Below are 13,128 nucleotides of genomic sequence, written 5' to 3'. Positions count from 1 at the left end.
TGGCAATGAAATGGACTGATTCAAATGAAACTCCGAGACTACCTTGGGCAAGAAGGATGGAACAGTATGAAGCAGAAATGCTCCTGGAGTCATCTGGAGGAATTGGTTCCGAAACTATAATGCCTGCAATTCAGAGATGCTATGTGCCAAGTTTATAGCCACCAGGAACACCGTTTTTGAGGTTAATAAATGTAAGGAAAGACTGTGCAGTGGCTAAAAGCAAGCCCTGCCAAGAATTCCAATACTAGATTAAGATTTCACAAGGGAACAGACAACCATAGGGGAAGGCTGTAGATGCTTCACACCCTTCAGAAAACAGATCATGTCCAGGTGAGCACCTCACCCCTGAAATAGGAGAGCGCCGCTACCTGCACCTTCAAGGAGTTAAGCGCCAAAACTTTATTCAAGCTGTCCTGCAAAAATTCCAGAATAAGTGGGATTTTGACTGTCCGAGGGGAGACACCACATTCCTTGTACCAGGCCTTAAATACTCTCCAGACCTGCAAATACGCTAGGGACGTGGAGAATTTCCGAGCACAAACTAAGGTAACGATTACAGCCACAGATATCCTCACTTCATCAGGCAAGCCCTCTCAAGGGCCAGACCATAAGAGAGAACAGACTCAGATCCTTGAGAAGGACTGGTCCCTGCTGCAGCAGGTCCTGTGTGCAATGGAAGGAACAGTGGTTTCTTCACCAGGAATCTCTGCATATCACAGATGCCTGGGCCAATCTGGAGCTACTAGTAGGACTACTCCCTTGTGATGTTCGATTCTATGAATGACCCTGCCCAGCAGGAGCTGCGGAGGGAAGGTGTACAGTAACTCTTCTTCTGGCCAGAGCTGAACAAGGATGTTGATTCCCAGGGACCACAGATTTCTTCTGCGACTGAAGAATCGGGGAACCTTCATGTTATGAGATGAGACCAGCAGGTCAATGGACGGGAGGCTCCAGCAATCTACTATCAGTTGAAAGGCTTTTTCCCCCCAACACCCACTCTCCTGGATCCCGACTCTCCCTGCTTAGAAAGTCTGCTCTAAATGTTTTCTTTCTTGTGATGTGGGAGGCAGATATCTGTAGATGCATTTCCACTCTCTCCATAAGGAAGTCTATCTCCTGAGACACTTGCTGGCTCTTGGTTCCTTCCTGGTGGTTGATGTAGGCTACCATTGTTGTATTGTCCAACATTACACAAACTGCTTGGTCCTGGAGTCTGTGGCTGAATTGTAAGCATGCCAGCCTTACTGCCCAGGCTTCCAAGGCAATTGATGTTCCAGAGGGCTGCTTTTTTCGTCCAAAGGCCCTGGGCCGCGAGTTCCTGACAGTGAGCTCCCCAGCCCTGGAGACTTGCATGTGTTGTGAAAACCAGCCAATTTGGGGAGGACAGAGACACACCCCTGTTCAGATGAGCCTCCTGCAACCACCACGGGAGGTAAGTGCAGACTCCCATCAAAAGCTTGCTTAAGGATGGATGCCAGTCTATCGTGCACATCCTTCCACCGGGATAGTTGTTTGCTTAGAGATAGTGCAGACCTGTGCATCCACTTTAGGGAAATGCAAAGTCTCTCACTGTTTGGTCCAGTGGGCATAGAGCTTCTAACACTCAGTCCTCTTTAAAACTTGCTTCTGAGGCATCTCATTCCAGGTCAATCAATTCCTGGATGGCTTCCAGTACTGGAAAGTAGCAAGAGGCTTTCCGCAGGGAAATCAGAATGGGATTTTTCTTTGGTTCCATCATAGAGTTCACCCCAGGAACTCCCAATGTCTTCAGGGTCTGAGAAACCAGGGTGGGCAATTCATCTCTATGAAAGACGCGTAACATGGTTTGATACGGTTTCAACCTGGGGGGAGTTTCCCCTTTTTCCAAGAAATCTGGCTCCTCAGTCTGTGCCATCAGGGTCCCTACTAAGGATACCCTTGGTCAGGCAAGGCATGCCTTGAGGTCTGCCGACAGGAATGGGAGACAGAGGGGTTACCGGCTGGGGTTCCATCCGGACAGGGAAAAGCGAGGTAGTAGACTGCATCTATACAAAGGCTTATAGCCCCTGGAAAAACTCCACCTAAGAAAAGGCTGCCGGGTCCATGCCTAGCCCAGGGGGAACTAGGGTGGCTGCCGGATCCATGCCTAGCCCAGGGGGGAACTGGGGTGGGGGTCCAGCTGAGTTTCCCTCTCCCACTGATGACCCAGTCAAGGGGGTACTCAGATCCGGAGTACTTCCAGTTAAAGGCTGTGACCAACCCATCATCTAAATGGGAGGAGCCGGGCTTAGCAAAGTCCAGGGAAGCCAACTTCCCTTGGGATTCCTCACAGTGCTAATAATACAAGCTGGAATCCAGGTCAGGCTGTGAAGCCCTAATATGACAAGAAGCGCAGAGAGAAAGGCACTTAGGCTTCTTGGTTGCTGGTACCATTGGCGGTGGTAACTGTGCATTTAGATCAGCTTGCTCTTAAAAAAAATGTATGCACCCAAAATTTGAGCACCTAAACGACACAGTGAGATGCATGCTCAACCCGTGCACACAGATCTTCCTGTATTGCTCACTTTCATAGTTGTGCATGTATAGCATGTGCGAAGAGCCGATACACTGCGCATACTGACATCCTACGGAGGGCAGTACTGCATGCACAGAAATGCGTGCAAGATGGCGCCATGGCCTACCATGCTGTGTGCTGACCAAGCTAAAGCAGGGACTAGCCCACCAGGGACTGCTCAACCCGCTCAGAAACCCAATTCCCCTTAGCCCTATGGGAGTGGTAATGTCATCGGTACGGCGCACAGACTGGAGGAAAACCTACCAAAAATACCTCTAATAGTCTCTGAATTGGTAAATCCTTAAAAAAAAAAACAAAACAACAACTTACCTATGCTCAGTGCTTACCTGCTGAATACAGAGAGTCTCTGGCTGCCGGGGGGGGGGGGGGGGGGGGGGGAGTGGGCTTTGGTCGTCACTGCCGCACTCTACTTCTTGCATCTGCTGCCTTTCAGCTGCATAAGCAGCAAATTCCACGCTGGGAACCAGCTTCTTGACCAAGGTACATCTCTGAGGGATCTCAGAAATCGCCTCAGGAATTCTCAACTGAGGGAGGGACCTTTAAGGGATCACCACAGGAGAGCGGGGTTCGATTATTTTCTTGAATTTAAATGTAGAATTTCTCCTTCCAAAAGTACAACAATCCCCATAGGGATAGGTACGTCCACCATCTGCTGGAGACTGAGAATACTGGGGGGCTGAGGTCACTGCAGGGGTATATCTAGGGCAGGGGTCGGGAACCAATGGCTCGCGAGCCAGATGTGGCTCTTTTGATGGCTGCATCTGGCTCGCAGACAAATCTTTAATAAAAAAGTAAAAATCTAACAAAACCCCCCACCCTCCTGACGCCCCCTAAGACCTGCCAAAAGTCCCTGGTGGACCAGCGGGGGTCCAGGAGTGGTCCGGGAGTGATCTGGACTTGGGCTGTCTGCTGCCAGTAGTCAAAATGGCGCCGACGGCCCTTTGCCCTCACTATGTCACTGGGGTCAACCAATGGCGGCAGTAGCCCCTGTGACATAGTAAGGGCAAAGGGCCGTCTGCGGCCAGTAATCAAAATGGCGTCGATGGCCCTTTGCCCTTACTATGTCACAGGGGCTACCGCCGCCATTGGTCGACCCCAGTGACATAGTGAGGGCAAAGGGCCGTCAGCGCCATTTTGACTATTGGCAGCCGACAGCCCAAGTCCAGGAGATCACTCCCGGACCGCTCCTGGACCCCCGCTGGACCACCAGGGACTTTTGGCAAGTCTTGGGGGGGGGGGGGGGGGGTCAGGAGGGTGGGGGTTTTGTTAGATTTTTACTTTATTAAAGATTTGTCTGCAAGCACTGGACCTCCGCTGGACCACCAGGGACTTTTGGCAGGTCTTGGGGGGTGTCAGGAGAGTAGGGGGTTGTAGTAAATTAATTTGGTAGGTCTTGTATGGCTCTCACGGAATTACATTTTAAAATATGTGGCGTTCATGGCGCTCTCAGCCAAAAAGGTTCCCAACCCCTGATCTAGGGTGACATCAGTTGTGAAATCTGACTCAGTCTCCATCTGCTGGCAGGGGAGCATAACCCATTGGTCCAGAGTCCATCTGGCTACACATTAGGAAAAATGAGATTACACTAATCAACCAAGACTGCTGAAATGCTAAAAAGTATATTAAAAAACATTAAAAGATATATGTTAAAGGTCAGTATTAAAGTTTTGTTTCTGCCTTCTGGGCTCAATTTACAAGAAATCCTTTTTTTTTTTTTTTTTTTTAAAAACATGAACCCAGTCTTATTAGCATTATATGAGAAAAATATAATGCCAAATAACTGGAAAAACAAACTAACTCATTAGTGTATAAGTTAGAGGCAGTGACATTTAACAAAACAGCTGCATTGTTTGGTAAGCATTGCTGCTATTATAAGATGTCTTATAATAAAAGAGTCTAAAGATTTTTCTCTTACTAGCTGTTGGTATTCAATGTTTACTATCACACCAACACTTCTCCACCATTTACCTTTTCAGACCTCACTGAAATATTAGACATCCCACTTTCTTTGGTCAGTTACAAACTTAAGGATTTAATCACTCCCTGATAAGAAAATAACTTATTCCAAACTTTATAAAAAGAAGTTTTACATGCAGAATATTAATTCCACAAATGATGATGTAACAGAAACCCAATCACAACCCGACAACTTACAGTTCCTAAGGATTTTTTTGTGTGAACAGTAGTACTATTCTATCATCAATGCAAAAAACAGAACCATAGAAACAAACAATTGGCATCTCCAAAAAGGGCCCAATTTGCTTCTCCAGAGATCTTTAACACCAGAACCCTTTCTATGAAAAACACTTTTTTTTTAGTTTTAGTAAAAAAAAAGACAAAAAAACCCTCTTGCACCTTTAGGCATCTCCAGATCATATTGAAAACAGAACTTAATCACCACAGCCTCTCCAGCACTCCTGAGACATATTTATATTTACCTTATTCAATTGTTTAGGATGCCAGTTTGTTTTACAAAAGAGCAGTTAGATCTGTATCAGTCTCTCTTCCATGGGAAATCCAATCAGCTAATGATTTAGCCATACCACCCCATCTATGCACTTCCCCCAAGCCAGTCCTAGCCTATCCGTATTAACTTTCCCACCACTCTGCAAATAAAGTAACCACTTGAGACGACCTCCTTGATGGGATCATCCAAAGCCAGGTCCATTCTGATGAGTCCCATCTTTGACACACAAACTCAGTTATAAATACCTTCAGAAATGTTTTTGGACAAATGATATTCTATTTGTAAATCTAGGGGGGAAATTTAATAAATCCCCCAGTGAAAACACCACTAAATAACCTGATCCCTAAATAATCCTACTCCTTCAAAACAAAGTCATTTGTATGTTCAGTAAAAGACTATCACAATCTCCAAAAGGTGTTCAAGGTCTGGTCTTTAAAGTCACTACGTACGCAAGTTAACCCAGTTCTTGCACCTAGATATTTATTTAAAGCTTTTTTATACCGGCATTCATGATAGAATCACATCATGCCGGTTTACAAGTAACAAGGGGGGTGATAACCTAGAACAATTAACAGGTGACGAGAAGCAAAAAAGTTACAATAAAACAGGGGAAGAAGGAACTGGGAGAAGACAAGAGGCTTGAATTGTTTTTAGGAATGAGAATAAAAAACAAGGACAACTATTTACATAGTACTGGAATGTAACTTGGTGGTTGTTGCAGTCAATCCGTTGGGTCTATTGGCAGAGTCAGTGAGGTTCAGGAAAGGCTTGTCTAAATAGCCAAGTCTTAAGTCTTTTTCTAATTGTTAATAAGCAAGGTTCCTGTCTAAGGTCCGGGGGAATTGCGTTCCAGAAAGATGGTCCTGCCGTGGAGAAGGCTCGTTCCCTGTAGGTGAGGTGGTGTGCCGCTTTGGATTGGGGGACATGTAACGATCCTCTGTAGGCTTCTCTGATGGGTCTGAATGAGGAATGTAATTTGAGCGGGATTTGAAGGCTAAGAGGGGCTTGGGAATGGATGGTTTTATGGATGATAGTAATGGACTTATGGAGGATTCTGAAATGTATTGGTAGCCAGTGCAGATTTTTGAGAATAGGAGAGATGTGATCTCTTCTTCTGGTGTTTGTCAGGATTCTAGCTACCGAGTTTTGGAGCATCTGAAGAGGTTTAATGTAGGAGGAAGGGAGACCTAGCAAGATGGAGTTGCAGTAATCTATCTTAGAGAAGATCACTGCTTGGAGAACTGTTCTAAAGTCCTGGAAGTGGAGGAGTGGTTTGACTTTTTAGAACTTGCAATTTGTAGAAGCCTTCCTTGGTGGTGCGGTTAATGAATGATTTTAAATTCAGCCTGTTGTCAATCAAAACATTGGTAATACAATATTATGGACATCCTGAAAAAAAAAAATCAGTCATGGTTTTTAGTTATAAGGAACCATAGTGGAGAGCTCTGTTCTAAAAGTATTGTACCATAAAAATATGAAAGACCACTTCTCTGTAATTCAGCTCTGCAGTGATGGAATTATTCATGTGGAGCTTACTTTGATTAGTTGAAAGAAGGTATCAGTGTCCCTCACAGTCACCTTTTCAAACTGCACCTACCTAGGCAATTGTTTCATGATCAAGATGAAAGCAAAACCTTGTTTTCTAATGTTTAACAAAAAAAAAAAAAAAAAAAAGTTTCCTGATCTCTAAAAAGTCTTTTGAACACATCTTTGACTCACTCTTCAGTGTCACAGACTATCAATCACATCATTTACAATGGGCTCAGAAGAGTACTTAAACTGATATATAAATCTTTCCTTAACACATCTTTGATAACTATTTTTCTCCACTGTAAAATTAAGGCATCAAAATTTTCAGAAATCAAGTAGCATTTTGAGAGAGTGCATTACTATACAAGTTCACCTCAAATGGCAAAAAATCCACATCATTCACTATTCACAGAGAAGAATTTTTAAAACAGTAGCTTAAAACAATCTGGTAGTTCTGAAAATCATGAAGGCTAGACAACTTCATTATTACAAAAATAGTCTTCCTTTTTTTTTTCCTCTTTAAAAACTTACCGTATTTTTCGCTCCCTAAAACGCACTTTTTTCCCCCAAATGTGGGACGAAAATGTGTGTCTTATGGAGCGAATATATAAAAAACAAAACAAAACAAAAAAAAAAAAACTTAACTACAACCAATTTTTTTTGTCCCCATTCCCCATACCAACCCTTTAAATTTAATTAACTACAACCCCCCACCCTCCTGACCCCCCCCCCCAAGATTTGCAAAAGTCCCTGGTGGTCCAGCAGGGGTCCGGAGCGATCTCCTGCACTCAGGCCGTTGGCTGCCAGTATTTAAAATGGCACTGATAGCCTTTGCCCTTACTATGTCACAGGGGCTACCGGTGCCATTCGTCGCCTTGTTGGGGGGGGGGGGGGGCGTAGTTAATTAAATTTAAAGGGTTGGTATGGGGAATGGGGACAAACAAAAAAAAATGTTATGCCCTACCTTAATTTGCTCCATAAGACGCACAGACGCCCGGGAACAGAGCCGGTTTAGCACACCATTATTTATTTTATTTTCCCGCTCTGAATCCTAGGTGCATCTTACGGTCAGGTGAGTCTTATGGAGCGAAAAATACGGTACTTGTTTATAGCCAGTAGAAACTGAAAGAATGACATTCTAGATAGCCTTGGTAATAATTCCTATGCATTTAAGGGAAAGTTGCCAATTTTAACTCCCTGCCCCCTCCCCCACCTCCCAAATCATTCAGTTTTCAATAGTGGAGAAGTCTGATGAACTCCAATCTACCTCCAGGGAAAGTCTGGTGGAACTAGGTCCAGTTGTTTCAAAAAGTTATAAAGGGAGACACACAAAAATGTCAATGTGGCCTCCCTCCTGCACACCAACTCCCCACCCTACCCCCAAATCATTCAACTTTTTAAAGTGAGTGAAAAAGTCGGATATCCCCCCTTCCCCCAAAAGAACTTACATGCACACAAAGTTTAGTGAGGTTAGGATCAGCCGTTTCAAAGTTATGGGGGGAGGAAGGAGGAGAGAGAGACACACCCACACACACACCCCCATCTGATAAGCCTCTGTTTGGATAAAAGCAAGGCTAAAAGGGAAGTGGAAAAAAAAAAAAAAATACTTAGCAAAGTGAAGTATACCTACTTTTTCATTTTTTTTGCATTGTACTTGACTTGGTAAGATGCTTGGATTAGTTTGTCTGGACCACCGTCAAACTGATGTGGTACGACTTTTTGAAAGTGCTAAAAAAATAAGAGTAGAGCAGAAAATTCCAGTTACCTCTGACGCAATAAAGGAGTGTTGATCAAAGTTGAAATTCCAGTTGACTTCCAAATAACGTTATAAAGTGACACTTACCTGTAACATCCCTTCCATGTCAAGCTGCATTAGTTCTGCTTGATTCATCTGCAGAAGAGCTAGTCCAGCTCGAAATACTATTTCTAAACCCTGAAACAATATTGGAAAAAATATATTAAATGCACACAAAATTTGCTCAATGACAGGATGCTTATTTGGATAATTAAAAAAAAATGTATGAAATGCACAAGCAACAAAAGCAATTTCAGCATGGCATAAGATTTTTTCCCCTACACAATGCCACTTCTGTTTCGAAGTGCCTGAAAAGCAGAATATAAATCAAATAAACAGCTGCCTTGCACTGCTCTGGTATATGTGGCTGCAACATGGACGACGCACAGCAACCAACTGCCCTGCAGACTGATCCACTACCTGCCAGTCAGTCAGTCATTGCCACATATTTCACTACCAAGCTGAAACCTTTTGTTAAACACGAAGCCAGCTTGACTCCAAACATCTCAAGCAAGATCCTTGCCTTCACTGAGTGAGCAGGCATACAGCATCATTCCTCTACAGTTCAAACAAAGCTTACTGAAAACTGAACAGCAGCACATCATGCCGCCTTCTCCATCACACCAAACATGGCTGTAAATCATACCATTGCACTACTAAAAGGGAATAAACTATCATATGCTGAAGATAACTGTACCAAGGCAAAAAATGAGCTATAATGTTGTCAGATGTGACAATTTGTTCCACCATAAGAAGATCCAGCTGTTTTTCACTGGGAGACAAAAATGGAGAAAATAGAAGAGTATACTGGACTCAAGAAAGCTTGTTTTTTTAAATTTCTTCCTATCCTAGCTTCAATGTTGAAAATGGACAGGCTCCAGTGAAAAAAAAATGTACTCTGTCTAAATTGTAAGTGCTCATTTTCCTCAGCATACAGGGGAGTCGCAATACAAGATAATTGTAGTCTACAAACCAACCTCAGCAAAAAGTGTATAATATGGAAAAAATAGACACTCCGCTACGTTGGAGAGACTGTGGAGATTATGGAAACTTTTTCCGCATGGGTGGCAATGACCATTAATTTAAAAAATACTGGGAAGATGTTACAAAACGTTAAAACAAAAAAAACCCAAAAAAAAAAAAAAATCACCCAAAAAACAGATAAGCACACAGTCTTAGACTCAAAACTGTATCTAGTAAACTACCTAGAGAATAAAGAAGCAACGGAACTTCCAAACAACTCATTCTGCAACTACTTCTAGCAGCTAGAACATCAGCAGCACCACAGAGGAAGTCACAGAAGGAAACGTCAGAGAAAATGATGATATTCCTAAAAGGAGGTCATAACAAACAGACACATAGTCCCCTTTTTCAAAGATGCAAGAATTCTTTGGCACAATAGAGATGCAAAGAATAAAGAAAACAAAATGCATCTAAAATGATGGCTCAAAGATGTATTCAGATACACAAAAGTAAAAAAGGCATCCCACAATCAAAGGTAATATGGTTCAATGCTTATTTCTGTATAACCAGTACAGAAAAAGGTCTGTCACTACACACAATGTAAGCCTATGTAGTTGATGTACAAAACACTATTGCAGCAATGAGAAGACCAATCTGAAATGTACTGAACTACCAGCAGAGATTGTTAAATTAATGATCTGCAAACATGGAATGCAAAACAGTGTAATGTCAATTTTACAATATCAGGGGCTGCTTTGCTCACCAAACCGCCAGTGGGGGAATGTGCAGAAAGGGTGTAGAAGTAGTGTGTATGTATGGCTAAGTGCACTTTTCCCTATGTCCCTATCTCCACACCCTGTGTGAATATAAGGGCAAAGTAATGGTGGCGGTCTGTGCGAGGAGGGAGGGGTTTGTTGGTGGTGAGGGGTTAAGGTGTGCAAGAGGTGAGTGCACATGTGTGGGGGATGGGGTGTGAGTGAGCTATGTGGGAGGTGGGGTGGTGGAGTGTGTGTGTGTGTGGAGGGGTATTTACAAGGGGTGATAGTGGCATGGAGGGAGGATGTGTCTATAGGATATGGGTATGTGTGGAGGGCAGGGGGTGGTGATGTGGTGGGAAAAAGTTGTGTCTGAATTCTCTCCCCCACCCTCTCCCTTAGCACTCCTATCATCTTACTCCATCCCTTTTCTCTCTCCTCTCACTCAGGGATCCCCTCCTCTCCCAATCTGGTACTCATTACTGACCTTGCCCCCCTCCCTCCCTCCCAATCCGACTGCTCCTCTTTCTTTCTCCATTCCCCACCTTGGGCCACTTTCTTTGGATAGTGGGACCTGGAAAACCCCCAGAAGCCTTTCAGAGGCTGGCTCACACCTCATCTCCTCTCGCTCTCCTACTCCCTGCTGCCAGAAATCCCACCAGCCCTGCCACCACTGCTGCTTGTTCTCGCTTTTGCTTGTGGGGCCTGGGGGAACCCCATCAGCCCTGCTTGCTGCTCCTCTTCTTTTTTTGCCTTTTCCTTCTCTGACCCCATGGTGCAGTTTCCACTGCTCCTGTCTCCTGCAGTGGTTGCTCTAGGCAAACACTGCTGTGCGCACACTTGTGCAGAACATGCTGTGATGATTTTCATGATAGAAAAATTCAGTTTAAATAAAATGGGCAGGCAAAACCAAACCAACACTGAAAAGGTACCCCCCTACCGAAATTGCCCACAGGACAAATTTATTTTGTGCTATAGTTTTTGTAGGTGATACAAACCCACAACAAATGTATAACCTTGTGGCCACTGAGAAAGAAGTTGGTCTGCTAATATTACCTAAGCATTTTAGATAAATGTTATGCTGCCACTAGCAAGAATTGGTGACCACACTCAAGAGGTTACCAAAAAAAAAAACACAAACCAAAAAACCCCACAAACATGTTGTGAGAATGCTTGCCTTGTTTCTTATAAGCTGCTTTTGCCTTAAAGGCTCATGGCAGAGTCGTAAGCTCTTTCTAACCATGGCCAAACTCTCAAACTGCACAACCACCCAAAATAAGAATGGTGAATCGCAGCTCCATGCACATAAGTCAAAACGCGTTTTACAACTCAAACAATTAAAAAGACTGAATTGGTGTGAAAATCAAAAGACCTGCAAAACCAAAACAGATGAGTTTATCTTAGCACTGTGATAGTATTCATATTTTGGAGCTGACATTTTAAGCACAGCAATTTACAATAGGGCCTGGCAGACAGCAGGTGATATTTCTCCACTTGGAAACATGTGCTCTGCTACTTACCTCTGACATAAAGATATCAAATACTCTTGTAGCAATGGGTAACGGAAATGTTGTAAGAAAGATGGTTAAAAACCACGATGATGCATACATAGAAGTATGGAAACTCTGGGCCTGAAAATGCACATAGAGCTCTGGCAACTGTTCCTAGAAAGACAGAAAATATTTAGGGTGTGTTAGAGTAGTCCAAAAAGCATTCATGAAATACAAGCCAAATTTTCAAAGTTGTGCAATGAAGCATTTGTTGACTCGCAGGAAAGTCACATACTGCAGCAGCCTGCGTATGTATAGACAATGGATTTGTTTCAATATTTTATATGTGGTTATTCATTTTGCATATATTTTTCTTGATAAAAGTGGCAGTGCTGCTCTTAAGCCATTCACAACTTTTGGGTGAAAATATCCTGGGCAAGATCATCATATAAAATCTAAAATACATGCATGTAACAGTCAGCACTATGAGCTTTACCAAAGCAGCAGCCGCAACCGCCGAGGGTGCTGAAAGTTTACAAGGCACAGCCCCTGTGGCAACACCCACTGGCCATGACAAAAGAGGTACTAGAAAATGTTATGGTAGAACAAATTTCCCACATGAGGCTGCTATAGGGCTCATAGTACAGAGGAGGAAGACTGAGAAAATAAAAAGGAATGGGAAAACAAAATACAAAACATGCACTGTGACAGAGTGCACCACCATCTCCAGCTGAAGACAACTTCATGTCCTGATGGGCAGTCACCATGTCAGGAATCCTAATATATCAATCTATAGACTGACAAACCATTGTGATGGTGAGGGACAGGGGATTGAGACTGTGGCAATGTTGAAGCAAAATATGCATATGAATAAAAAACTTTAGTTAGACCTACCTCTTTATAATAAAAAGGTACAAGAAAATGTCAAGAAATAATTCTACGATTACAACAAATTCTCAACAAGCTAAATACATTTCAGGCCTAATTGTTCAGAGCCGTTAAGGTGGTCCATAAAAATCACTGGCACACTGCCTCACCAGCAACGCAGAAGGCTCACGGTTCATTTCCCAGATCGGATTGGGCCTTCCGCACCCCAGGTCAGTTGGGGATGCTGCAGAGACAGCAATCACAACCCCTGGGTGAGGAAGGAGTCACGGTCATTAAGGGCAACACCTAATGGTTGGATGTAGAGCCCATGATGTGGGGTTACAGAGACCAGAACAGTGGGAAGTTAGGTCTAAGATGTTTTACCTGTATCATGCATTCAAACTGATACATACAGAGGCCCAGTTCAGCCATACTTGGTTTAAAAAGTTCACGAAGCCTATAATCTTGCATTAATTTAACAAATACACAAAATGCTTCTTCTTCTGGCATCTGTATTAAAAAGAGAAAGGCACCATTAAAACCAAGGTACATTAAAATAAAAGTACATATAAAATGCTTTGGTCAAGAGCCCATAATAGATATTCAGGTTTCCATGTTTCAGGCACAACATTATGAAATACAACATTTTGAGAAAACATGGCCACCACTTTAAATGACTTGGGCTGAACCAGATTATATTGTTCAAT

The 13,128-nt window shown here is 43.3% G+C and overlaps 1 protein-coding gene across 9 annotated transcripts in view; it reads right to left on the bottom strand.

The window, feature by feature from the left end:
* The window catches only part of EVI5 (ecotropic viral integration site 5), a 223,156-nt gene that overhangs the window by 149,319 nt on the left and 60,709 nt on the right, over window positions 1–13,128 (bottom strand). For 8 of the 9 annotated variants that reach the window (XM_029618087.1, XM_029618094.1, XM_029618090.1 and 5 more), the window contains 4 exons: window positions 12,806–12,931; window positions 11,585–11,728; window positions 8,395–8,484; window positions 8,182–8,279 (listed from right to left, as the gene is read on the bottom strand). In XM_029618087.1, the coding sequence (XP_029473947.1) occupies window positions 8,182–8,279; window positions 8,395–8,484; window positions 11,585–11,728; window positions 12,806–12,931 (458 nt within the window). The remainder of the gene's footprint in view (window positions 1–8,181; window positions 8,280–8,394; window positions 8,485–11,584; window positions 11,729–12,805; window positions 12,932–13,128) is intronic. The other variant, XM_029618089.1, reaches the window with a different exon arrangement.

The sequence above is a fragment of the Rhinatrema bivittatum genome, chromosome 10 (genome assembly GCF_901001135.1).
Source record: "Rhinatrema bivittatum chromosome 10, aRhiBiv1.1, whole genome shotgun sequence".
In the NCBI taxonomy this organism is placed as follows: Eukaryota; Metazoa; Chordata; class Amphibia; order Gymnophiona; family Rhinatrematidae; genus Rhinatrema; species Rhinatrema bivittatum.
The sequence above is the reverse complement of the archived record's forward strand: the minus strand, read 5'-3'. Positions and strand labels throughout refer to the sequence as shown.